At 53.2% G+C, this 26,863-nt stretch overlaps 2 protein-coding genes across 3 annotated transcripts; one reads left to right on the top strand and one right to left on the bottom strand.

Annotated features, from left to right (window-relative positions):
* Positions 1-456: 456 nt before the first annotated feature.
* Positions 457-22,525, bottom strand: EFTUD2 (elongation factor Tu GTP binding domain containing 2). 2 transcript variants are annotated; one of them, XM_032743689.3, is made up of 28 exons: positions 22,374-22,525; positions 21,692-21,797; positions 21,263-21,428; positions 20,761-20,839; positions 18,817-18,892; positions 18,212-18,277; positions 17,960-17,995; positions 17,050-17,140; positions 16,086-16,168; positions 15,463-15,629; positions 14,328-14,452; positions 12,693-12,756; positions 12,266-12,356; positions 11,329-11,464; positions 10,925-11,052; positions 9,712-9,905; positions 9,453-9,564; positions 9,061-9,201; positions 8,510-8,611; positions 7,928-8,010; positions 6,369-6,455; positions 5,986-6,112; positions 4,759-4,846; positions 4,296-4,414; positions 3,821-3,915; positions 2,586-2,739; positions 1,547-1,654; positions 457-1,013 (listed from the first exon to the last, which is right to left on the bottom strand). In XM_032743689.3, exons 2-28 carry the CDS (start codon positions 21,794-21,796, stop codon positions 918-920), a joined length of 2,919 nt encoding a protein of 972 aa, XP_032599580.2. In that variant the 5' UTR covers position 21,797; positions 22,374-22,525; the 3' UTR covers positions 457-917. The 2 variants fall into 2 exon arrangements, with proteins under 2 accessions (XP_032599580.2, XP_072775303.1); XM_072919202.1 differs by having other exon boundaries at positions 21,692-21,833; positions 22,374-22,427.
* Positions 22,526-22,628: 103 nt separating this feature from the next.
* On the top strand, positions 22,629-25,968 carry DNAAF19 (dynein axonemal assembly factor 19). Its single transcript, XM_030256132.4, has 3 exons — positions 22,629-23,206; positions 23,814-23,946; positions 25,441-25,968. Exons 1-3 carry the CDS (start codon positions 23,046-23,048, stop codon positions 25,864-25,866), a joined length of 720 nt encoding a protein of 239 aa, XP_030111992.4. The 5' UTR covers positions 22,629-23,045; the 3' UTR covers positions 25,867-25,968.
* The last annotated feature ends 895 nt before the right edge of the window (positions 25,969-26,863 follow it).

Raw genomic sequence — 26,863 nt, 5'->3', positions numbered from 1 at the left:
GATGAGGCTGCCAAAACTCAGCACAGCAGCATCAGGGCAGGGCCAGGCCCCTGGGAGGGCAGGAATGGCCCCAGGAGACATTCAGCCCTGTTCCACAGCACACACCTGGGACACAACTGGGGCAGAGCTCAGAGAGAGACAGAGCAGGGAAGTGGACAGGGAGCACCAAAACCTTCCCAGATGATGAGCAGCTGATGAAATCTCTGAAAACTTGGCAAGATTGAGCAAGAAAGGAAAAGAATAGGCCTGGGGTGGCTGGTCCATTCACTACCACAGGCAGGAGTGAGATAGCTGGGAGACAGGGAGTCCTTGGGAGTGGTACAGTGCTGAGGCCAGGGGGAACTGGGGCTGAGGGTGGGAGAAATCCCGACTGGGTATACTGGAAGCACTGGGAGAGCAGAGCCTCCCCCAACACTGCCATGTCTGGGCACAATCAGACCAAGCCCAGCCTGGAAGTTTGTACTAAACGTTTAAAAGGGTTCAAAAAAGGGGTACAGAAAGGGTAAAGCCATATCTCCCCTCCTGGGGAGGCTGGTAAAGCACTGTCCCCCCAGCATCCCCCCTTTCTCAGCTGCCTGAAATGCCTGACACAGTTGAGGCCCAGTCCTCAGGAATCCATCCTGACACTGCTCAGCTCCGTGAGCTGGAGGAGCCCATCCAAAAGGAAAACCTCACTGGAGGCAACAGCAGCTGGAGACTAACAATACAAAATGGATCAGGCTCGGGGTCTGGACTGCTCCCCGCATGGAAATGCCCACAATTGGTCCATGGAGACTCCTAGAGCCATGGGAGTGACCTGAGGAGCAGCTCCCTGCCTGCCCTGAGCCTCCAGGAGCCAGGGCTGGGCGAGCAGGGATGGGGAAGGACTGGCAGTGCCAGCCAGGGCTCGGGTCAGCCCCCATGCCAGGGCAGCAGGGTTACATGGGGTAGTTGAGAACGACGTCTTGCTTGGCCAGTTCCAGCAACATGGGGTCGTCGAAGAACTTGCTGATGCTCACGTCCTCACTCAGGCCCTGCAGGTAACACAAAGCCAGGGTTATTCCCCATACAGCCACTGCCCAGAGAGCCCACTGAAGAGACCTTGTGTCCCACAGCAAGATAATTTTTCATGCTCCAAAACACGCATGAGGTGCTCCTCTGCAGCTTGAAGGCATCTAACACTCCTCAGGAACCTGCAAATATGTGGTTTCTGCTGCTGAGCACATCTACCAGCTCACTGCTCCCCACAGGAGGGCTTGATTCCCTCTGCATCCCCTCAGTCCAACGCAGCACAGAAACCAGTTCTGCTGTTTCTGCTGGACAAGGGGGCTACATCAGGCTCAGAGGGGCTGGGAAGGGAGCAGGGCTCAGCAGAGGCCACATTTTGGACTGGAGTCACTGATGGGACTGACAGGCTCTGATGGGCAGCACGGGGGAGGTCCTGGGGCACAAAGGCCATCAGATCACTCTGGGAACACAGAGGGGATGTGACACAGCCAAGGGACAACGCTGCAACTGCTCAGCTGCTGGGACAGAGGCACACCACAGGGATTTGTGCCAGACATACCTTCCTGCGCCTGGTCTTGATCATGAACTCCCTGGCCAGGTGTGGGGCTGGCTGTGGCTCCAGCGGCCGGATGACGATGCTCTTGTCCAAGGGGTCACCAGGCACAATCTGAAACACAGGGCCAGGGTGTGAGCATGATGTTGGGGGCTGGTTCAACCTCCTGGAAACACCAACTGCAACAGGAACCGTCCCTAGGTCCCACAGACACCCCAGCAGCCCATCTGCTCTCCTGGCACACAAACTCATGTCACTGCTGGTGATCATGCCTGTGAAATGTCAGTAATACAGTGCTGAAAACTCAAGCCAAGGACATGTCCCAAAGACACGTCCCTTCCCCAGGGAGTACTGCAAGACACCATAACACCTCCTAAGAGAACAATCCATGCCAGTCCTGGTCAGCACAACCCCCTCCACAAACCAGGCATGTTTATTGTTTCAGAGCTGAGCCTTGGCCTTTGACACATCAACATTCAGGCCAGGGCTCAGACTGCAGCAGCTGCTCTCATGGAGCTGTACCCCGAACCACTGTGCACCTCACAGTTGTGGCTCTCACAGGACTTCATCTGCCCCAGACACAGAAGTGGCCAGAGAACAGTATTTTGTCCCAAACTTTGCTTCCTACAGGTTTAAAACATCACCTCTGAGAGGCAAAGCTGAAGTGTGGCACAGATCAAACTTCTATGGCAGATCAGTGAGTCTGAGCCTCACTCCAAGACTTCTGCTACTCAAGCCACAGAGCATGAAGTGGACCCAAACAGGTTTCCTCCTCCAGGGGGAATGTCCTCTCCACAGGCACTGCAGGACCCTGACACTCAACCAGCAGCAGCTTTCAGGACTCCCTCCATAGGACTGGGAGTGATGGGACTTGGAACAAAGCCCTGGCAGACATGGAACAGCTGGTGCACAAAGCCTCCCCAAGATCCTCTGAGGATGCTCTCCAGAGCTTTCCTGCTCTGTTGGAGTTATGGCACTGAGAGCACCTAACTGGTGCCTGATTCTACCTGTCCCTCCTCCCCATCTCCCCAGGGCATGGACTCACCTGCCAGTGGTGGAAGACAGAGAGAGAGAAGGCTTGTCCCTGCGTGTGGGTCCTCAAGTCTGTCTCAAACCCAAAGGAATCAATGGCTGGGATGAAGGCTTTGATGGTGTAGAGGGGAGAGCCTGGGATCGGAGCATCCTGGGTCACGTGGCCTCTGCAAATGTGCCAAAGGATTAGCATTCCCATGGGTCAGAATCATGGACTGGTCTGGGTGGGAAGGGACCTCAAACCCCCCAGTTCCACCCCCTCTACCATGGGCAGGGACACCTTCCACTATTCCAGCTTGCTCCAAGCCCTGTCCAACCTGGCCTTGGACACTTCTAGGGATGGGGCAGCCACAGCTGCTCTGAGTAACCTCTGGCAGGGCCTCTCCACCCTCACAGCCAAGAACTTCTTCCCAATATCCCAAAATGGGAAGCCATTCCCCCTTGTCCTGGTGTGGCAGCAGCTCTGGCCACAGAGAGCAACACACAACCTTCCCAGGCATCTTCTGGGAAAGGCTGTGAGATCAGAGAAAAGAATGAGAAACAATGCTTATCTTATCTTGCTGCACGTGGTATTGTGAACATGTGGAATGTGTTATGGAGATAAGAAACCACCAAAGGGTGGTTTCTTAATTAGCCAATGATGATGGTGTTTTAAGGACCAATTAGGTCCACCTGTAGTGAACTAGGGTATAAAAAGCAATGGGTTCCTTAATAAAGAAAATGATCAGCCTTCTGTAACACATGGAGTCTATGCCAATCTTTACCCAGCCACCGACCCGCTGTGCTCACACCCTGGCACTCCAGGCCCTTTTCCAGCCCTCTTGGAGCTCCTTTAGGCATTAGAAGGGACTCTAAGGTTTCCCTGCAGCCTTATCTTCTCCATGTTGAATCACCCCAGATCTCCCAACCTGTTTTTACAGGGAAGTCACTCCAGACAAGCCCAGTGAGCATCTTCCTGGCCTTGTCTGGAGCCACTGAAGGAGCTCTGAGTGTTTCCTGTGCTGGGGCCCCAGGGCTGAGCACAGTGCTTTGTACATTCTCCTCTCTGACACTCAGGAAGAACCAGGCACAACCCAAAGGCTGAGTGTGATCCTGAACTTCCCTCCCCACACTGCTCGGGGCCAGGATCAGTCAGGACACTTCTGACTGTCACTTCACCCTCTGCAGCAGTGCCAGGAATTCTCCAACAGCCCAGATCCCAGCACTGCTGCTCTGCAAACCCCACTGCTGGCAGCGGGAGCAGCTCACCTGCGCCGGGCCAGCACCGTGTACACGGCGGACACGCAGTCAGCAGGGGCCTGCACCTCCACGAAGTAGTAGGGCTCCATCAGGCGAGGGGTGGCCTGTGAGGGGACAGGGACATGAGCCACTGAGCCTCTTGGAGCACCAGCACAGCTCAAGTTCTCTGGTCAAACTCAGTGTCTGATGGGATTGCAGGGTTCCTGCTGCCCCATGACTGCCCAAACCAACATCACAAACACTGAAAGGACCTTTTCTCCCTCTGGCCATGAGTCACACGCCTCCCTCTCCCCCATGCCCACCATTCCCAGCAGGAAGAAGAAGGGGAGAGTGAGCAGATGCACACCAGGCTGCAATGTAGGGCTGCAGGACTCGTGTGCCAGCCCACAGGAGCGCTGCAGACATTGATGGGTGAGTGAGTCAGTGTGCACCCACACCCCCGGGCAGCTCCGTGGGCATCAGCCCAGCACAGGCAAGCCCTCACCATGAGGAAGGCAGAGTACACAACCCTGCGGGCCGTGGGGATGATCTGCCCTCCACCCCTGTGCAAGGGCTCCTGAGCAATCACCGCGTCCAGGATCTTGAACTTCACATTGCGGATCACTGCGGAGGGAGAAATGACAGCCAGTGACCCCGGGGGACGTTCTCTGCCAGCACCAACCACATCCCCAGATGCCCAAACACCCAAAGCTACCAGCAGTTCTCCTGAATTTAATCCAGCAGGGAATGCATCACCACGTCATAACCCTGCATATCACAGAATCATGGAGTGATTCGGGTTGGAAGGAGCCTTAAAGCTGATCTAGTCCAACTCCTTGCCATGGGCAGAGACACTTTCCACTAGACCAGGCTGCTCCAAGCCTGTTCAGCCTGGAACACCTGAATGTTTACAGATGGAAGAATTTAACCAATCTCATTGTCTCTATTTTCCCACAGGTCCCACTTACATTCATCACAAAGGGGCCCTTCTCTGGTCCCCCACTGGAAGCCCTGCACAATGCTGTCCTTCACTGAACCCAGCAGAGATTTGTCCACCTAGAGACAGACAGACAGACACCTTCAGAGACCACACTTCCTCACAGCCAGTAACACCCAGTGTTTAAAAGCCAGTTTCCAAAACAGCAGCAGTGTTCCCCTGTGCCCCCAGCGTCCACCCCTCCCTCCCTCAGCTTAAGAGCATTAGCACTATATTATTTCTAAAGCACTATAAATTAAGAGCCCACGTTTTGGTGATCCTGAAAGGCAAAGCCGTTGGTTGCAAGTTTTGGCAAGTTGAGGACACTGGCCCGAACAGCAACACCTCAAAAATAACAGGTGACCTGGTAACCAGTGTGGGATAATTTTGGGGAAAGTGCAGCAGGTCTGAGCTGTGGCAAAAAGTGAGCACCCCAAAGGCACCAGGGCCTTGTTGAAAGTTCTGGTAGGAGTGGGCACCTCCTGGTACCACAGGACAAAGGTCTCACTGAAGAGTGGTTGTCGGAACTCAAAATGTCCCTCAGACATTTTGGTATGTTCCGGGTCCAGGTCAGAAGCATTTCAGACCCTGGCAGGCAGCTGGAAACAGCTGTGATTTTGGGTTTGAGCCATGGAATGATTTACCAACCTTGCAAGTAGAACAAGAAGTCACAAAAGTTTAGATATTACAGTAGAAGTAGTCACAAAGTAAAGGGAAGAATTTTTGAGTGCTGTACAGGGGGGTTTTGGTTTTGTACATGGGGGTCAGAAGTTTTAAGATGGAGGGATTTGGGCCTGTGCTGTCTTCCCTCTTTCTCCTTCCTTACCTCCATGTTCTTGGTGCTGTTGGCACTCACAGATTGGTTTAGAGTATAAAGGCACCATTTAATATAGGTAATGGGCATTGGGGGAAAACTGTAAACATTTAACACGTAATGTACCATATAAAAGACAGCACAGCCCTGGGCAGGGAGAGAAGAAGCAGTCGGGAGTCAGAGAGGATGTCAGGGTGTGTGTGTGCCTCTGCCTGAGCTGCTGAGCAAACCACAGCAGCTCAAGGAGAAAATCTTTTAGATAACTTGCAATAAACTGCCTTGAGACCGAACAACAGAGACTGCTGAGCTTTTTCTTTGAAAGCATGGGTTGGAGGAGAGATTTTTCCACCACACGGAGCCACCCCAAACCAGGGTGAGCTCCGGCAAGTGCCCCCCACTCCTCACCTCTGAGGGCAGTGTGTCATCCACCAGGATGTTTGGGCCAGTGGCATCTGGCCCAAAGGCCCAGATGGAACGGGCAGCCAACAAATCCCAGTCGTATTTGGTCTGGAAGAATTCACCCAGCTTCTTTCTGACAGAGAGAAAGGGAAGAAGCTTTAGGAAACAAGAATCTGAGCTGTACTCACGATATATTTACAACCCTGTTCTCTTCAGGCACAGAACAGTCTCAGCAAGAGATGCTCACAGACTGGCTGGCAGGAAAACCAAACCAGGATCCCTTCCCAGAGGCTGCTGCCTGACCCTGTGCATCCTGCAGATTCCAGCATCCCCTTCTTCCCCAGGTATTTACTTCCAGCTGGATTCCTGCTCCCCCAGATCACTCCTACCTGTTCCATGTTATCTGCACCACTTCGTTCTCAATGTCCTCTGCCAGGCCCTTCTCCAGGGGCTCAGCAATCATCGTGATCTTGTTCCTGAGGAGAGACAGCCACCATCAGCCACACTGGTGGAAATGGGACTGACTGGGATGTGTCCAGAGAAAGGAATGGAGCTGGGAAGGGTCTGGAGCACCAGGAGCATCTGAGGAGCTGGGGGAATCAGCCTGGAGAAAAGGAGGCCCAGGGGAACCTTCTGGCTCCCCACAACTCCCTGACAGGGGGGGCAGCCAGGGGTGGGGGTCAGACTCTGCTCCCAGGGAATGAAGGACAGGATGAGAGGAAGAAGCCTCAAGTTGAGCCAGAGGAGGTTTAGGTGAGATATTAGGGAAAATGTCTACACAGCAAAGGTGGCACAGCTGCCATCCTTGGAGCCATTGAAAAAACATGTGAATGTGGCACTGAACATGAGGGTGGTACTGGGCTGACAAATGGACTTTAGGGTCTTTTCCAACCTTACTAACACCACAATTCTGTGGTTCTCTGACTGCACCCAGCTTGGATGCAGTTGGGTTGATGAAGCCACCTGCATCCACTGCTGTTCCTGTGTCCCTGTGAACACAGCCCAAGTGCTCAGCCACTGCTCCCCAAAGCCTGCTCAGCCCCAGAAGGAGACAGCTGAGGGACAGTGTGGCTCCAGCTCTCCTGTACTGCAGGAGGGAGCCCATGGGTGTCTGGGTGCCTCTGGAAGCTGCATCTCACACATCAGATGCTGCCCCAGAGAACCCCCACAATGCCTGAAACCTGCTCCCAGCACATGTGCCCAGAAGGTCAAAGCCTGATCTAAGACTGGGAACAACCTGGTCTGGTGGAAGTTGTCCCTGTCCACAGGAGGGCTTGGAACTGGATGGTTTTTAAGGCTGCTTCCAATCCAAACCATCCGGTGATTCTGTTAAGGCTGCCAAACATGGCGAGATTGTCTCAGAATAAAGGAAGGCAAAACCACAGGGGAACACAGGAGAGTCAATTTAGCAGATCATGATTTCTCTGAAAATTCAGGTATGAGAACATCCTGTGCACAGAGATCTCCCCCATGTTCCCTCCCAGGCCTCCCTCCTCCAATCACACGCACTGTGAGGTGCTGGAGGAGGGAGATGAGAGCAGCTGCAAGGCTCCAGGGCTTCCCTGGGAAGAACAAATCCAAGATTACATATGGATAAGAGAAGACATAGCTCTTGCTCATGAAACTGCTGGGGGAGTTATTGAAGGCAGCACTGGGCTCTTTGGCACCTGCTCCAGGATCCCAGAACACCTCTCGGAGCTGCTGAGAAGGTGTGACACTTAGGGAAAAAGGAGGATGTGGATCTGTCTTTATTCCCTCCATTCTCAGAGCTCCTACACAGCACAGGAACATCCCTGGACTCTGGTGTGCTCCTGAGGAGTTCAGGTCAATGGGACATTGCTCACTCAGGCATGTGCCACTTGGTGGACAACAGCAGTGGGAACAGCCCCCTTGGAGGGATGGACCCTCCCTCTACCCCCTCCCATCCCAGCTCACACAGGGCCCTTACTTCTTGTTGGGTGTCTCAGCAAAGCACTTCAGGGAGGATGTTTCCACCACTGTCTCACAGAATGTCACCACTGGATCAGCCACCTAAAAGAAAAAAAGGCTTGTAAGGTTTTCAGGTTTTTTTTTGTTTTTTTTTTTTTTTTTTTTTTTTTTTTGTAAAAAGACTGTTTGAAACCTCAGAACACCTAGAAGGAAAAACCGGTTCAACTGGCATTGTTTTAATCAGGGCTGTGTACGAAACACTGAGGCTTTCAAATGAGACAGGAAAATTTAAATCCAATTCCAGATATGAAAAATCCTGCTCAATTTATTTATTTGATGCTAGCCAGGCAATGGCTGAAGCACCGGGAAGGCTGGAATATGGAAAACTTCTCTCCAAGCCAATGTGCCACTCTCAGTCCCACTGGTGTGACAGCCCTTTTACACCCTAACAGTCTTTTTTAAATTTTATTTTACTTTTACAGAAACGTGACAAAATCCATGCTGTATCTTCAGATAGATTCTTTTCCTCATCCTTCTGAGCGAGAGGACCAAAACCCTCTCCAGGGCTTCCAGTGGGAAAATCCCTCTCTCATTCCCTCACCTTGATGTCGATCTCGGAGTACATCTTCCGCAGGTCGTGCATGACACAGTCCAGGTACAGCTCTCCTGTTCCCAGGATCACATGCTCCCCAGACTCTTCCACCTGCAAGAGAAATGAGGGATTCAGCTGGCAGCCCCCCTGCTCACAGCTCCAGCCTTCCAGGCTCCTACTCAAGTCTGAAGAAGGATCAGCCTTAAATACACTTGTTCAGAGTCACAACACCCCAAGGAAAGCTCCCACAGCCTTTTCCAGGAGGAAGTGCTGCTGGGCTCTGCAGAAAGCTGCTTCCCTGGCACAGCAGGGTGTGTGTTTTTCTGCTGGATTTACACTTTTCTGCTATTTCTACATAATTTATGAAATCAACTGTAACACCATGAAAAGACCCACAACAAATGTAATAACCTATAGTAAAAAACCTGATTATTTTGAAGATCAGCCCAGAGGCTGCCCCAGCACTGGCTGGAAACAGCCACACACATGCAGAATCACAGAACAGTTAAGGCTGGAAGGGACCTCTGGAAATCACCTAATCCAAGTGCCCCCAGCAGTACCTTAGTTGTAAGTGAGGGGTAGCTCTTGTTGACTTTGCGGAGACCATCCAACATTTTGGGGAGCTCTGAGGGGTTGACTGGCTCCACAGCTATTTTGATAACAGACGTGGTGTTGAACTTCAAGGGACGGAAGATCTGAGCCTGGAACCAGAGAGGACAAAGAGCTGAAACTGCATCCCTACATGTCCTCAGGGTAATATATAGCATGTGAAGCTCTTCTTTCCCTCAGTGGCTCTTGTGCCCTGGCATCACGTCAAACAGGAATCCTTTAGCCTCACCATGGGAGCAGGCAGGGAGACAGGGATTCTTTAACCCCACTAGAGGGACTTTTGGGCTGCACCCCATCACCTTGCCTCCCTGGAAGGCTGAGCAGTGCCAGCCAGGCCCAGTACCTCCTCATTGCCCCGAGGCTCTGTCACAGTCGCCGTCTTCACGATGGGCTGGTCCACGCCCTCGATCAGCACCCAGTTGCCAGCAGGAACTCTGTTCACCTCAATGTGATACCTGAAAGGCAGGAGAGCACCACTGCAGCCTCAGACCTTCCAGCACCCTCCTCCTCCCTCTTTTTGGCAGTTCTCCCTCCCTCCCAGTCCCTCACTCAACTCCAGGTGACTCCTCTCCCAATAAGCACATTGGTACAGCTTTCTGTACCTTGCAACTGAGATCCAGAGGCGTCCGACGGTGCAGATCTGGGAATCCTCCTCATCTTCCAGGGTGTAGTTCTCCCCAAGGACCTTCACAGGCTGCCCAGCATGGATGGTGCCACTGAGCACCCTGCCAAAGGCGTGGAACTGGACACCATCATCAGTGCTGTACATTTTGGTTGTGTGACACATCAAGGGACCCTTCCCGTGACACAGAGAAACAGAAATGAGCTTCTTACAAAACACAGTCAAGAAACAGACACAGACCCGGCAGGACTGGACTTTGATGATCCTTGTGGATCTCTTTCAACTCAGAATATTCTATGATTTGTGGATAAAAGGGATAAACGGGCTGGAATTTAGAAATAATTGTTTTGATTCACCAAGTCCTTCAGTTCCTGCCACTGGAAGCCCTACATCTCCTTGCCCTGTATGGAAAACCCTGGAATGACCATGGTGGACTGTTCTGGAGCTCCTGTCCTTACTCTTGTAGACCACCAAATGGTGGCTGGGACAAAGCCACGAGTAAAAATGTCACCTGCTGGTCTGCAAACCTGCTCAGGGTAGAGCACCTGAGCCCCCCAAGATCACAGCTTCCAGTGCCACAAGGTCACTCCATACTGGTGATGTGGTGACAGTCACCACTGTGGAATTTTATGTGGATAATCACAACTCATTAAAATAATTTTCTCTGCAGACATCAGAGCAAAAGTCACAGGCAAATTTCTCACTCAGCTGCCAGCGTTGGTGGCTCCAGACAACTCTGAATGACAGCTCAGTGCAAGCTGTTGGAGGAGGAAGGGCTTGCAGGGCTGGGAGAGGAAAGGTGCTGACTAACTAACACAGGGTTATTTTTATCAGCACCATGCAGTTTTTTAGAGTTTGGAGAGAGAATCAAACTTCAAGGAAAAGGGACAAAAAGACTGCAAAAGGACACAAAACCACCCTGCAGCTCCCACATGCTCTGGAGTCCTGACCTAGTCCTGTTCTTCTCTGAACACTGTGAAACAATTCCCTCTCTCCAGGGCTGCCCTGGCAGGCAGCTGAAGCTCCTTGGAGTGAAGAGATTTGTTCCAGTGTCGGATGAGAGGCTGCAGAGTGCTGCAAGTCAAATCTGTGCAGATAGCTGGCTGGGAGGCAGCTGCCCTGGCAGGGCAGGGGGAGCAGAGCCTGTCAGCCTTGGTTCTACACACTCAGAGCAAACACAGGAGTTTCCTTACGTCAGGGTCGCACTCGCTCATGGCCTCCCCCAGGTCGGAGTCGACGCCGCCGGTGTAGGTGTGCTCAATTTTTGTCTTGGCCCCCACTTTTGGGGAGGGAATGTGCTGCACACACATGTCCACAAAGCCTGCAACAGAACACTTGGTGAGGACAGGGTTAACCAGTGTAGAGGAAAGAAATGGACTCCATAAACACAAGGCAAAGCCACGGTGACTGCAGCAGGGGAGAGGTGAGCAATGTCTCAGGCTGTCCTGTGAACAAGTGGTGTCATAGTTTGGATTTGGGAAATTGAGCAGGATCTGTGCAAGTTAGCACTCCTTGGCCAAAATATAACCCTCAACTCCTGGTGTGAGGTACTGGGGATATAAGGAGGATTGTGGAGGGGAAGACAAACAGCTTGTACCTGTGAACTCCCCAAAGAACTTCTTGCAGACAAGCCGCAGCAGGGGCCGGATGTTAAGTTTCAATTCCTCTTTGGTGAGGTGGATGCCAAGTTCATCCAGAGTCCTGGGCAGGGTTGTGTCCACATCCCCCACCACCTGCAAAACAAGTCTCACTCTCAGGTTCACTGTGGGGGTCCCAGTCAGTAACCCCCCAGTGCAGCATCACACACCAGCCACCACCCGCAGGGCTCTGCACCTGCACTGGTTTGTAGCTCACACAAGAGCCAGATGGGTCAAATCACAGAATCGTGGGATCATTAAGGCTGGAAAAGCTCTCTAAGATCATTCAGTCCAATCATTTCCTCAGCACTGCCAAGGCCACCACTAAATCATGTTAGTCCCCAAGTGCATTTACATCGCTTTTAAATCCACCCAGGCATGGTGACTCCACCACTGCCCTGGGCAGCTGTGCCAGGACTGGACAACCCTTTGGGGGAAGAAATTTTTCCTAACCTCCAATCTAAACCTCCCCCTGCACAACCTGAGGCCATTTCCTCTTGTCCTGTCCCTGTTCCCTGGGAGCACAGCCCAACCTCCCCCAGCTGCCCCATCCCATCAGGGAGTTGTAGAAAGCATAAAGGTCCCCCGAGCCTCCTTTTCTCCAGGCTGAGCTCCCCCAGCTTCTCCTCATCTGACTTGAGCTCCGAATCTTTGCTCCAAGTCCAAGCACTGTCACTTGGCTGCTATCAAGAGCACACAAGGAAGAGCAAGGACTGTTCTATTCACTGCAAATAGAGCGCTGCACTTGCAGGAAATGATTACTCTGCACCCCCGAGGCCACCCTGTGCAGATCCTACTGGAAAAGGGGACAGGACCAGACCCACCAGCCAGCACCCAGTGCCCAACCCCAGTTGCTCCTGCCTGGAGCTGTGGGAGGGAGAATGATCCAGCACAGACCTGAGCCAAGATCTTGTACAGGGGCTCCAGAATGAACTCCACGAAGCTGCGCTGGGAACTGCTCGTTGGGGCCTTCTTGGTGAACTTGCGGCTGTTGGAGACCAGAAAGGTGAGGAGCAAGCACTGCAGCCTGCCAGCACCCCCTCACAGCCTCTGCTCCTCCCAGCTTCTCCTCTTCTCCCTCCCAATCCCCTGGGCAGCTGTCAGGGACACATGGCTCAGGCTTTCTCCAAATAAAGGCCAAGCTCCTGCTTGTGGGATTCACATCAGCCAGGAGGCCTGACTCAACCCTTCCCAGATACCAACCCACCACAGGATCACAGGGTCAGGAGTGACCTTGGGTGGTCATCTAGTCCACATTTTACAGGGAAAGGAGGGCAAAACCCAGGAATAAAGCAACATTAAAACATTTAAACAGAGTTCTTACGTCTTCGGGTTGAAGTAGATGTCGCCCCAAAGCCGCTTTGCAAACTCCTGGTAATTGATGTCTCCTAAAGGAAAAAGCACATCAAAAAGCCTCTCAGATATCACTGCTTTTTTCTTAGCTTAGAAATCTTTATATTTTGGCTTTTAAAACAAGCCTGAGGATTCAATTTAATGAACAGATGCTGATGAGTGAATGCCTCATCCCAATTCTGAGTGAAAGATTAAGCACTGTCCTGGGGAGATCAGGCAGAGATGAGCAGAAAGAGTGCCCTGGGGATGTCCCCAGCAGCCCAGGGACACTGCAGTTCACAGACTGACTTCGAGGAACACTCCAGCTCCCTGCTACCCACGGGGTCAGAGCTGAGGAATGCTGCAGGAGCACAACCTCGTCTGCTGCACTTCCAAACAAGAACGCTGTGACTGCTGCTGCAGTGCCAAGGTGCTGGGATGGCCTCCACCTGTCAGCCCTGCAGGCTCAGCAGCAGCATTTTCTGCCCTGCTGAACATCTCCAGGTTCCCTTCTCTTTCTCAGGGAGCACACAGCCAAACAACCCACCAAAGGTCCGGCAGAGCTGGCTGTCATGGTGAATTTACAAATACCAGGACAGAATGAGAACCTACAGCAGGTTCAAAACCAGCTTTTGCTGTGGGCAGATGTGTGAACACAAGGAATTGCCTGGTGGCTGCAGTCTGGACACTGATGCTGCTCTAACTCTTGTTAGCTGACATGTGGTGGCTGCACATACAATTCCTGGTGACCACAATCCACTATGCACAGCTCCAAGCACCCATTCAGCTCCTGCCTTCCCCATCTATTGGCATCTCCTGCCGACTGTGCTGTCCTCAGCTCCCCAGGGAGGGGTCTCACCCCAGCAGGCTCTGAGTTAATGCTGTGACACTCAGGGAGCTCATTTATTGCTCCAAACTCTCCGGATACGTAACAGCCCTGACACCATCAGTCCCTGACCTCTACAACTTCATCCTCCCTCAGGCCAAGTTCTATGCAAGAGCTGGCCCAGCTGCTTTACAACCTCCTTCTTCCCCTGCTCTCAGCTCCTACAGATCCCCAAATTCCCCAGTGGGGGACTTCAAAACCTGGGCTGTGCAGCTGCTAATGCCAGCACGGAGCCCGCTGCTACACGCGGCAGATTGCCTTGAGTGGGCACCTGGGGAGCAGAAAATTAAATCCAGGCCAGAAAAAGAGAGTTTCTTAAAAAAGAAAGAGGGCAAGAGTGCAAAACCTTGTGGGCAAAGCTTGTGCCCAGCTGCAGCTGAGTCTTGGACTTTTGGGAAAAGGCAGGAAGAGCTTAACTGCTTCGCTCCTGAGCTGCTGACAAGGAGGCAAAGCACAACACACACACACCTGCCTTCAACTGCTTGTTATTTCTGCTTAGGGGATGAAAAAAATCTTGGCTTCTGACTCAGGAAACATTTATCAGGAGAAAATATCTTGCTAAAACTGTGTTTCTGCTTTTTAACCCTCGAGGCTCAGCTCTGCAGCACCACTCAACCCTCAGCAATTCCAGAACGCAAACACTGGCCATGTGCAGGGGAAGCTGAATGGCTTAGAAAACCCCCACAAGAAAGGTTGGGAAATGAGATGTTGAAGTGCACCAGGTTTCTGGCTAATCCTCACCATATGTGTCTGCATAAATCTTTGCAAAAGACCCCAGTGTGAAGCAGATGCTGTACTGAGAGCTGGAGAAGCACACATTCCCCAGAAGGGGAGACAGCACGAGGTTCTCATCGGTGGAATACATGCTGAGAGGAGAAAAATAAAATCAAATCAATGTTATGAACCAAAGAAGACACTTCAGCCCACTTCCCACACCCTACAGCAGTGACAGGCATGGAGCCTGCATTGCCAAAAAGCAGCTTTAAACAGGCTGTAGCTTGCTTGCCATCAGAATCTCAGGGTCAGGAACATATTCTGCCTATAAATTTCAAGCATTAATGCAAAGATTTAAAGATCCTAGAACTTTTACCAGCACAAATGCTTCAGATTTTTTATCTGGGATAACTTTTCTTCCTCTAAAAAAAGCAGCCAAGTTGGTCAACCAAATAAGGGAAAAGATAATACAGGGATGTAATTTAATCCAAACAGGTTTAATGAGCTCACAGCCATGCTAGGCAGGGTGAATTACCCTGCTCCCAGCTGCCTGATGCCAGCACACACTGAACAGAGACATGCCAGGGATCTTGTGTGCAAACACACACACACTTGAAGGGCAGAATGCTGTTAAGAAGTCCCTGGATGCAGAAGAACCCACAGAAATGATGCATGGCTGCTAAGATGTCCCTCCCTCTCCTAGGCAGGGCTGGCAAAGAGACTGGACTGTGTCAGTACCATAATCCTTGTTCAGGAGTTGAGACAGCAAATCCTCTTTTAGTTTTGTAGCAAGTATTTAGGAGCTTTGAGACATCTCGACCTTCAATTTGAGATACAACCTGGATCATTTCAGTGTATTTGAGACATTTGGGAGCACAAATTCCCTGTTGTGGTCATATGTCCACTTTGTCTACTTTTTAATAGAGGAAAAATGAAATGGGGTGGGGGAAATAAAATCCCCTAGAGTTTGCCAGGAAGAGCCAGTCCTGCTTAATTCAATGTATCACCTGAGATGAACTCCCAGTGGCTCTTCCTGGCCCATTTTCTATGACTCAACACACCAAGAGACAAACTGGTGAGTTTTCAGGCACGTGCAGGGCCCACAGAGAGCCATGGGACAGGGACAGCAGCACTAACAATGCAGCACCCCAAGCAGCCTCACCTGATCAGACCATTAACTTCGTCTACAATGTGTCTGAGTTTGTAATAAGCGTCTGTGGGAGGCAGTTTCAGCTCCAGGATGAGTCTGTCGATCTTGTTGATGCACACAGTCACTGCCAGCCTCTCCTGCACCGCGTGCTTGATCAGCCTCTCTGTGTTCAGCATCACCTGCGGGGAGCAGCGAGCTCAGAGCCCCAGGAAAGCCTCCCCAAAATGTTATCTGGGGCATGAGAGGCAACCAGTGACCCTTACTCTGCTGCCAGGCTGCAGAATAGCCCAAGCTCAGCAACCAGCTAATCCTCCTGAAACTCACAAATAGGTGCTAACCCAACCAAAATCCTCGAATCCAACCCTGTGGACATCTCTGATATAAATAACCTGCTCAGTTTTAGGGATCATGGGGATGGAGATGCACACAAGTCAGACAATCAGCCTACAGGCCACAGCATCGCATCAGTGTGGACACAGCAGCCACAGGCTTGGCTGCCTGTTCAGATGGAAAACACCCTCACTTCCCAAACTGTCCTTCAAAAACCCTTCACCCCAGAAAGCTGAACCCATGCTAGGGCAGGAGCACAGACTCCAGAGGGAGGCAGGAAAGCCCCAGGAGAAGGTGGCACTCACCCCCTCGGCCGCATCGATGAAGAGCACGACGCCGTCCGAGATGCGAAGGCCGGCTGTCACCTCGTCAGAAAAATTCACATGACCTTCAAAACCACACAAAGCACGGTGAGAAGCTCAGTGAGAAGCTCAGTGAGAAGCACAGCGAGCCCTGGTGCAGCAGCAGCACACAGGGTGGGAAGCTGTGGGGCTCTGCAGATTCCTCTGGTTGCTGGAACCCAGAGAGGCAGAATGGAGACGGTTCCTCCTCAGACCTGGCAGCAGCTGCCAGAGCTCCCCGTGGGGATTTAGCCTCAGCTCCAATGCTATTTTTTGAGAATGCACACAACTTGTTTAACAGGCACTTTTCCTCACATTTGTGACTGTTTTTTTCACAGCTCTGTGCAAGTACTTCGGGAAAAGGAGGAAGATTTCTTCTCAAAGACAACAGATGCTTCTCCCCCCAGCCTCCTCCTGCGCTCTAACCTCCCTCACCCTGAGCTGTAGCTCAGCAGATGTGTCCCAAGACCCTCTTCCCTAAAGTTTCTTACAAGTTGATCTGTGATTATGTTCCCTCCACAGAAGCCTGTCAAGGGCCTGAGGAACTTGCTGAGTCTCACTGTGGGGCAACAGCATTTGAGCAAAGCTGAGTCCCTCTGTACATGGCAATAAATACCTGGGAAAGAAAATTCTACCTGTGCTGCTTGAGTGAAACACCTCTTCAGCCTCACCAGCCCCCAGTTAGGGCAGCTAATCACAGACATGAGCCTGACTTGTCCCTGCCCACGGCAGGGGGCTGGAACTAGATGGACTTTAAGGTCCCTTCACCCCAAACCATCCCTGGGTGATTATGGGTCACTACTGCTGGAAGTGACTTCACAGGAATGAACTCAGCTAAGGGCTCAGGACTAGGCTGGAGTCAGCTATAAAATGTACAAAACACGGCTAAGTGCTTCCCACAGCAGGATTTTCAGGACTGCACAATCACCTGGAGTGTCAATGATGTTGAAGAGGAAAGACTTTCCTTTGGTGTCTGGCAGAACAATCGTCACTGGGGTGCTCTTGATCCCCACACCCCTCTGAAACACAGGAAACCAGAATTACAGGTAAAAAAAAAATAAACAAAAGGATCACCACGTACAGAAACACAAGGATCACCACACACAGATGTAGAAGGTGATCAGGGAAAAATCAGAAACATGGATAGAAGTAAACATTCATCCTGGAAGAGAGTAATAACCTCAGCTCACCAAAGCACCCAGCCCAGCTCCCATCTGCACTGGTCAGACTGGTGAGCCACCACTGCACCCTCCACAGCTGATCTCAGCTGAGGAGGTACTACAGGCAACAGCTGAGACAGAATGTGGGTGTTTGTTTGTGCTTTCACCCTCTGCTGCCACCAAGTTACACCTCAAAGTACAAGATTTGATCACACAGAGTATAAAGTATAAACACTGAGAGGAGAAAAAAAAATGCTCCAAAGGATTGTTCTGGTCATGACACAAAATAACATTCCCACTCATGCCCAACCACATGGAGTCAGAGCTAAGGAAAACAAGCAGAAATGTATTTATTTGGAAATATTCTTTTCCTCATCTACCACTGCTACAAATCCTTTCCTCCTTTTTCTCTCAAAGAAAGTAACAATTAACCCCAGACTGGAGTCTGCTGGAGATTTAACATTACACAAGTTACAAAATCATACATGGAGATAAGGGAAGGAAGTTGGATCAGGAATCTTCCTGAGGCAAACAAGAGGAGCAGATTGTTTTATTGATAAAGAAAATAACCAAAATGTGAAAGGCACAGGAAGGCATTAAAATGGACCAGGAAACTGCCTACAAAAACTGTGAGTGAAGCATGGGACAACTGGATAAAATCACTACAAGACCACTCACCTCCTGCTCTGTGAACAATATATCAGTGTAGCAGAGCTGCAAAGGCAAAACAAAAATCAGAGTGTCTCACATTTTGGTATCAGATACTCAGTTAGAAGCAGGACACAATAACTCTGACACATCACTAAGGTGACAAATAAGGGACAGAAGCAGAATTAGGACTGAGCTCTGGCTTCCCAGTCCTACATTCCAGTCACTGAAGCACCTTGTCCCCATGCACAGCCCCCCGAGTTGCCAGGGCAGCTCACTCACATCCTGATCGTCGCGCTTCCGGATTTCGGGGTGCGTCTGCTCTATCAGGCAGTCAACAAAGCACGTCTGCAAGAGAGCAGAGAAAGGAGATGCCTCTCCTCAGACACACACAAACACAACCCCATCCCTCCAGCAGCAGCACAGAGCACGCTGAGCAGGTCACTGTAAAACCTACAAATTCAACCTACAAAAATATCTACACATTTCACAGGGAAACCTAGTGCCAGGACAAGGGGGAATGGCCTTAGGCTGGAGGACGGCAGGGTTAGGTGGGATAGTGGGAAGAAATTCCTCCCTGTGAGGATGGCAAGGCCCTGGCACAGGGTGCCCAGAGCAGCTGTGGTGCCCCTGGAGCCCTGGAAGTGTCCAAGGCCAGGCTGGACAGGGCTTGGAGCAGCCTGGGACAGCGGGAGGTATCCTTGCCATGGCAGGGGTGGCACTGGATGGGCTTTAAGGTCCTTTTCAACCCAATCCATCCTTGGATTCTATAAGTAAGTCCATGAGCAGGAGGAGCAGAAGGTGCTGCTGCAGAGAACCAGGGGCCAGGAGGGCTGGCAAAGCAGCAGGTCACCTCACTACTGCTGCATTTTGGACATTCACAGTACCTTGCCGTGGTGCAGGTGCCCACACAGAGTCACATTCCGGATCAGCTCCGAGTTGTCCATCAGATCTGCCAGGAAACTGCAGGAACAAAACACAAAAGGCTGTTGGAGGCTTCTGCTGTGTCTAAGAAAAGTAGGTGCTGCTTTTCAGCTACACTTTCTATCCAAGGTGCCCCCTGAATCTTCGCCAAACTTTTATCCTGCCAGTGCCCTGCGGAGGAAGAATCCCACTTTCCAGATGGGGAGGACAAGAGAGTTGGAGTCCCAGACAGATGGCAGTGGGTGGGAGGATATGGAGCTGGTAAAGCTGCCAGCAATTGAATATTATTGAATATTTTTCTTCTCTTCTAGTCAGTACTGGAGCAAAAATCACGTCCATGTACTCAGATGATGAAGCATTTCCACTCAAACCGTGGCAGGCAGTCAGGTAAATCGTGGTGCTGGATAACAAGCACCCCATGGAGCTCTGAAAGCAGCCAGGGGCTCCACAGACCATTAATTCTGATTTTCAAGCCTTAAAACAGTGACATTCCAGGGACTTAAGGAATTAAGTATTTTTCAAATCAGCAGCAGCTGGTAATGATGAGCTGGTCACTTCTGGATGGATGCTGGCCAAAAGATAATTGAGATCCTAAATTACCAACCCTAAAAAATAATGGGAGGCTATAAAACATGCAGCCACTGCCAGAGGCCTGCAGAGAATAAGTGCTGTTAAATAATTTCCTTTTTAAACAGATTAAATTTTCACTGATGCAATGGACTTCTTAATTTAAAACGTTTTGATTAAGAGTTAAAAAATACAGCAATCAATACTAACCCGGATTAGAACCTTCCTAATTGGTCTGAAAATAAGGCTAAATAGGAAATCAATACCAAGCTTGCAGGTTTCTGGCTACATCCCACAAGGAATTTCTCGTGGTCCATCCTAACCATTTATATCAACAAATAGGAGAAAAATGAATTAATTACAAATGGAATGAGCAGAGCACACAAGGATCAGGGAACTGGTGGATAATGCAGAGCCCAGGTCAGGGACTGAGCCAAAGCAAGGGCTGAGAAAAGCCAGTCCCAGCAGCTCCTGCTTCTGGGACCTGGAGAGGAAAATTCACCCTGGGAAAAGCCCTGCCAGGCCATGAAGTGGTGAGTGGAAAGATGAGCCCAAGGAGACCCCCACAGCTCATCCCAAAAAGAGACAACACACACACACACACACTGCATATGCAGAGCCACGGACCCTCTGCCCACCACAATGCACAGACCAACACTACACTTCTACCAGAAAAAGCCAAGGATGCTTTTTATTCCACAGAAAACTCATTTGACATATTACATCTCCAATTTTAAATGCATTTGGAATTTTTTCCAGGTTTTCTCCCAGCCCTGGTGTCCAAGAAGCTGCTTTGGGCCACAAGCAATAGACCCACCCAGCACAGCTGCAGTGTCCTGCTGACTGCACAGCACTCTGCACTCAGCCAAGCAGCACAAAAATTCCCAATGGAAACTGGAATAGATGGGACCTAATCTGAGACTGGGATCAACCCAAAATGTCCCAGTATGATGTGTGGATATTTAACAGGTTGGCCAGAGCAGCTGTGGCTGCTCCATCCCTGGAAGTGTCCAAGGCCAAGGTTGGACATTGGAGCTTGGAGCAAGCTGGGATAGTGGAAGGTGTCCCTGCCCATGGCAGGGATGGGTTTTAAGGTCCCTTGCAACCCAAACCATTCCAAGAAGGTTTCCTGAGCCACGAGCTGTTGCTATGGAGCTTGATCTCAGCCCCTGAGGTAAGACTCCCCTACCCTGTGCTGCTGGTGGGGAGGGAAAATGTCTGTGAAACAGTTTGTCCTGCATTTCCTCTTGTTTTGGGTTCAGAGCCTGGGAATTGGCTGCTCTCAGGTCAGTGAGACACCAAGCCAGAGCCCAGATGTGCCTCCCCAGCCCCACACTCACTCCATCTCGTAGACAGTGACCGGCAGCGTCTGCTCCATCAGGGAGAACTTCTTGGTTTTCACAGGTTTGATAATGGGCTCTGAAACAAGAGACACAACAACAAACTGTTCCCAGAGCCCCTGAACCAGGAATGGCCCCTGGAATGGGGACTTCAGCTGACAACTCCTCAGTTTTCTGGCTGACAGATTCTCTCAGCTGTTTGTCAAGGCTGCAGGAGATGGTCACTTCCAGCTGAGCCATTCCAGTGTACAGGGGTCAAAGGAGATCACTTAACTGCATCACTTCTCCCTTAAACAGCTTTCCCATCTCTGCTGATTCCTGCTCTTCCAAGGTACCTTTGTTTGGGTTTGCAAAAACCACAAATGCCCAAATCTGCACACAGCAGACAGAGTTCCTGAGGTTATGAGGGGGCTCCAAATGGGCAGAAGAGAAGGAAATATTATTTCCCCTTTCCAAGGATCCATTAAGAGCCTTCTCCTCCCTCCAGCTCCTCCCCACTCACCGGTGAGTGGCTGTGTGTCCTCCTCCTGCACGATGGTCTCCACCTCAGGCCCATAGACCTCCTCTGCCGTGGGGTAGTACTTCTTGTCCTCGTGCAGCACCACCTCCATCCCGGGGTGCTCCTCATCGTGCTCCCCCATGTCATCGTCATCGTCATCATCCTCCAGCTGCAACCAAGGCTTGCCCTGAGTGGCTGTGGGACCCCCCGAGGGGACAGGCCTGGGGTCACCCCCGAGCCAGGGACCCCCAGTGCAGCCCCAGCAGCCACAGAGGTGTCCTGGGAACAGGACAAACCCCGCCGGCCCCGGGCAGGACAAACCCCGCCAGCCCCGGGGCAGGACAAACCCCGCCGGCCCCGGGGCGGGACAAACCCCACCGGCCCCGGGCAGGACAAACCCCGCCAGCCCCGGGGCTCTTTGCCCCGCCTCACCTCGTCCAGGTCTTTGGCCTCTCGGCCCAGCTCGTCGTCGTCATCGTCCGAGTCCAGCTCGGGCCCGATGTAGTTCCCAAACTCGTCGTACAGGTCGGTGTCCATGCTGGGGGGCGGGAGAGGATCGGTGTGGGCACAGGGACTGCGGGCCGTGACAGAACCGCCTCAGGGCCGTGACGGAACCGCCTCAGGGCCGTGACGGAACCGCCTCAGGGCCGTGACGGAACCGCCTCAGGCCACGGGGGCCCGGCCCTGTCCGCAGCTTCGGCCCGGTCCCGGCCCCGCTCTCCCTCTCCCTCACCGGTCCCGTTCCCGTTCCCGGCCCCGCTCTCCTTCACCCTCACCGGTCCCAGTCCCGGTCCCGGTCCCGCTCTCCCTCACCCTCAGCGGTCCCAATCCCGATCCCGTTCCCGGTCCCGTTCCCGGCCCCGCTCTCCCTCACTGGTCCCGGTCCTGGCCCCGCTCACCCTCACCGGTCCCAGTCCCGTTCCCGGCCCCGCTCTCCCTCTCCCTCACCGGTCCCGGTCCCGTTCCCGGCCCCGCTCTCCCTCACCCTCACCGGTCCCGTTCCCGGTCCCGCTCTCCCTCACCGGTCCCGTTCCCGTTCCCGGTCTCGGCCCCGCTCTCTCTCACCCCCACCGCTCCCGGTCCCGTTCCCGTTCCCGGCCCCGCTCTCCCTCACCTGCTCCGGCTCCGCTCCCGCCGCTGCTCTCGCCGGCGCCGCCGCTGCCGAAGGGCCCCGGGCTGCCCTCGCCGCCTGTCGCCACAGAGCGTTCCGCGCCCGCCGCCAGCCCCGCGCCCCCCGGAGGAGCGCCGGGTGAGTCCGGAGCCGGGTCGGAACCGGGTCGGGACCGGTTCCGGAGCGTCCCGAGGGCCGCGGGGCGAGCGGGGCCGCGCGGGGCGGCGGGGCCGGTTCTGTCAGGCGCGGCCGGGGCAGCCCCGGGGACCTTGCGCGGCCCCGGCGCTCTGGCGGCGCTGTCGCGATAGAGAGCGGCCCCGTCGCGATAGGGAGCGGCCCCGGGCTGAGCTGTTCGTCACCCGGCGGGGCTGTCGCGATAGAGAGCGGCCCCGGGCTGAGCTGTTCGTCACCCGGCGGGGCTGTCGCGATAGAGAGCGGCCCCGGGCTGAGCTGTTCGTCACCCGGCGGGGCTGTCGCGATAGAGAGCGGCCCCGGGCTGCGCTGTCCGTCACCCGGCGGGGCTGTCGCGACACAGCAAGGGGCCCCGGGGCCGGCGGTGTGTCAGGCCTGGGGAGTGGTTCCTAGTGGCCATCCCCTTGGGGCTGCCAAGGCAGGACTGTCGCGATAGGATCGGGGCTGTCGCGACAGGAAGGGTCCCTGTAGCCCTGGCCGGGGATGGAGCCGGGGATGCAGCCCGGGATGGATCCCGCCGGAGCGTTCCCGGCGCTGGAGCGGGAGCTGCGGGCGGCGCTGGCGGAGGACGAGCGGCGGCAGCGGGAGGGCGAGGCCAAGCTGCGGGCGCTGCGCCAGGGAGTCCCCGACTACGGCCAGTTCAGGTCCGGGGCTCGGGGACTCGGGGAGCGGCCCGGGAGGAACCGGGAGCTCGGCTGGGCGCTCCCCCGGGCTCTGAGGGACTGTCCCCTCCCCAGGGCAGTGTCACTTTTCCCCATTCCCAGCCCTGCCCCACAGCCCCAGGCCGTGCTGGTGTCCCCTGTGCCCTTCCCAGCCTGTCCTGCTGCCTGGCTTGTCACTGCTGTGCCCGGGGCTTGTGAGCAGGCTGGCATGGCAGGGCTGCACTCCCAGTGCCCCCCAAACTCCTGCATTTCCCCTGGTCCATCTCCCTCCAGGATCCAAAGGCAGATCCAGGACTCTGACCACGCTTGGGAGGCGTTCTGGGACCAGCTCAAGTTCATTCATGGATTCATGTCTGTCTCATTCCCCCCTGACCCCTGAGGGGCAGGAAAACACTTTCAAGTGGCTTCTCCCCCAAATATCTTGATGGGATTCCCCAGGGATTTTAAGCTGGTTTATCCTTGTATTAGTCAGGTCCACCCCTTTGGGTGATCCACACAGCCCAAAGTCAGAAATTGGCTCAGAGCAGCTGCTTGAAGCCTCAAAGTGTTTTCTTTTGCCATGTGTCCCTCCTGTCTCTGTTCCCTTCAGGGAGATTGTGCTGGCTTCTCACCTGAAGCCTCTGGAGAAGAAGGACAGGCTGGGACGGAGGAGGAACGTGCTGTGGAATCCCTGTGCAGCCCCAGCCCAGGCAGCACCTGCCCACGCTGTGGAGATCCCACAGGTGAGGGAGAGGCTGTTGGGGCCTCATCCACAGCTGGAAATGACTCAGGAATCATCTGGGTGTTAATTGGAATGCAGGAGTTACAATTCAACCCCTTGAATAGCAGAATTTGGGTCAGCACGGGGTCAGGCTGGGCCTCTTCAGGGAGAGTCTGCTCCATCCCTGTGGGAATGGAGACGTGGCTGCACAGCCTGTGGGAGCTGTCCCTGGCTGGGGACAGCCAGGCCTGCACCAGGATCCTCCCTGGGACAGCCTCTGGCTGCAGAGGTTCCCTGAGCACAGGGAATTTAATGATCATGGAAAAGAACTGGGTTGGGTTAATCCTGCCTGAGCCTGATCAGCTCACTGGGTCCCTCAGCAGTGGGAAACAGGGACAGGACATTTTCTGTCCAAGCCATTTGTGGCTGGAGTCACCTCCTACCCCTGCTGTGGGCCATGCTGGAGTGTCCTGGTCACTGGATGTTTCCCATGATAAGGCAATTTCATGGATTGCCTTATAAACAGTCTTGAGGGTTGTTTAGGATGCTGGGTGTCATTGTAAGATCTTTTGCAACTCTCCTGAGTAGTTCTGCTTTGGACTGACCAGTGATCTCCCGCAGCAAATCCTGCTCCTGGTTCCATCAGCACCAGGCTCAGGTCTCCAGAGCTTCTCCACCTGTGCCAAGCCCCAGCTGGTGTCACTTTGCTTTGTTCCCTGGCTGTAGAAAAGCTGCACATTTCCCTGCTCCTCCAGCCTGTTTGTTGGTGACCCAGCGGGGCTGGGCTCAGCAGTTCATCAGAGCTGGTATCAAATGGGATTTCCTTTACCTGGGAATGCCACTTGGAGCTCAGCTCTGGCAGACCCCCACCAATGCCAGTGGTACCAGACAGGGCATCTGCACATTTTTCACATTTTCTGGGGTTTGCATCTCCCACCTTTGCTCTGCCACTCCTGGTTTTTCCTGTGTGTGCTCAGAGTGTTCCTGATCTCTGAGATCCCTTCCCAGGCAGTGCTGTGCAGAGAGTCTGTGTTCACACTGGGTGTCACACCTCATCCACACTTCCCTTTTCCCCCTGGAGTTCTCTGGTTTCTCAGGGTTAAAGGCACCTGGCATTTCCTTGTTTTCCCCTTTTCCCCCTGGAGTTCCCTGGTTTCTCAGGGCTAAAGGCACCTGGCATTTCCTTGTTTTCCCCTTTTCCCCCTGGAGTTCTCTGGTTTCTCAGGGTTAAAGGCACCTGGCATTTCCTTGTTTTCCCCTTTTCCCCCTGGAGCTCCCTGGTTTCTCAGGGTTAAAGACACCTGGCATTTCCTTGTTTTCCCCTTTTCCCCCTGGAGCTCCCTGGTTTCTCAGGGTTAAAGGCACCTGGCATTTCCTCATTTTCCCCTTTTCCCCCTCAGCAGCTCCTTGTGCTGCCAAAGCCCCTGCTAAAAACATCTCAGCTGTCCATCAAAGGGATCAAAGTCTTCAAGTGGGAACAAAACAAAAGGACCTGAGTGTTTCCTTTCTCCTCCAGGAGCTGGATCAGCTGCCTGGGACCGCTGCGGAATTTCACCGGGATTGGCGCAGATGCCTGAAAAGCGGGACAGAGAAATACCAATTCTTGCTGGAGCTCGGAGGGGAGGCCTTGGGCAGGATCTTCCAGGCTGATGTGGGCTTTGGCCTCCTGGGGGAATTCCTGACAGTGCTGGCAGAGAACATCCATCCTGGAGACAGAGCTGCTGTCCTTCAGCTCCTGCAGAGCCTGGCGGGCACCAAACGCTTCGGGCTGAACGTGGCTCTCCTGAGCCAGGAGGAGAAGAAGAGCAGCCAGGATTTGTTCAGCAAGCTGCAGAGCAGGGATTGCCTGGCCAGCTGTGAGGCAGGGAGGGAAGCCCATCCCATGGAAACTGAGGAGGAGAGGACACTGGTGGAGCTGATGAAGTGTTACCAGGTCAGCTGAGGGAGCAGGAGCACCAGGATTGAGGCTCAGAAAAAACTCAAAGCTTGACTTTGGCACCCCCCCAGGGCACAAGTTCTGCACAATAAAGTTCAGCTCCCAGGCTGTGCTGCTGTGATCTGTGAGCAGGGTGGCCTCACAGATGGGTGTGGCAGAGGCTCTTGGATGAGGAGAAAACCAAGGGAAAGAGAACAGGGCGGTAGTTTTGAAGGAGAAATCCAAACCCAGATAGTCCCTTTCCTCTTCCACCCCCATTCACATTTACTGAGGGGTTTTAGGAGATGTAATCAATGACAGTAACAATTTCAGGTCAATTTTTTCCCCTAAGCCAGTGCAGCAAATGGCAGAGTCGCCCCAGCAGACTGGAACCACCTACTCCCACCTGCCCTGGAGAAACCAGCAGGCACCTGATGGCAGGGCCCAGGTTCATCCCTGAGGCCTGCTGTGGGAATACTGGGCTTGTGGCACCACTTGAGGGGACATGTGTGTCCCTGCACTCTGCTATGGTGCCATTCCTCCTAACTTTGCACTCCTGATGACAGCTGAGCACTGGAGGCTTCAACAAAAGAAGATCCTGGAGTTCCCCAAGATGAGATGGAGCATTTTGATGTTAGAACAGCCCCAGCACAACAGGCACAGCTCTGGAGGGAACAGGCACACTGCTTGAGTGGTGCCAAGGCTCAGGGTGAGGATGGCAAGGCTGCAGGCTGCTCCCACCCCTTGGGAAAGGCAAAATCCCTGGGGTTTGCTGGGAAGACTTGGAGAAATTCAGTGGAGCAGAGATTATGGGAGTGGTGACAGAGGATGGGGCTGTGGGACCCACTGGAACCCTTTCCAGGTCAGCCAGTTCATGGTGTGACCTGAGCTGCTGAGAGCTGAGCTCAGGGGCCAGCTGGGGACCATGGAAACATGAGCTTCATCATCATAATCATCTTCATCCTCACTATTTTAATCCAATTAATTCTTGCTTTTCTCACCCTTATTTGCCTTGTTTTCCATG

Source organism: Taeniopygia guttata, chromosome 27 (genome assembly GCF_048771995.1).
Source record: "Taeniopygia guttata chromosome 27, bTaeGut7.mat, whole genome shotgun sequence".
Lineage (NCBI taxonomy): Eukaryota > Metazoa > Chordata > Aves > Passeriformes > Estrildidae > Taeniopygia > Taeniopygia guttata.
This window is presented reverse-complemented; position numbering and strand designations above follow the sequence as displayed.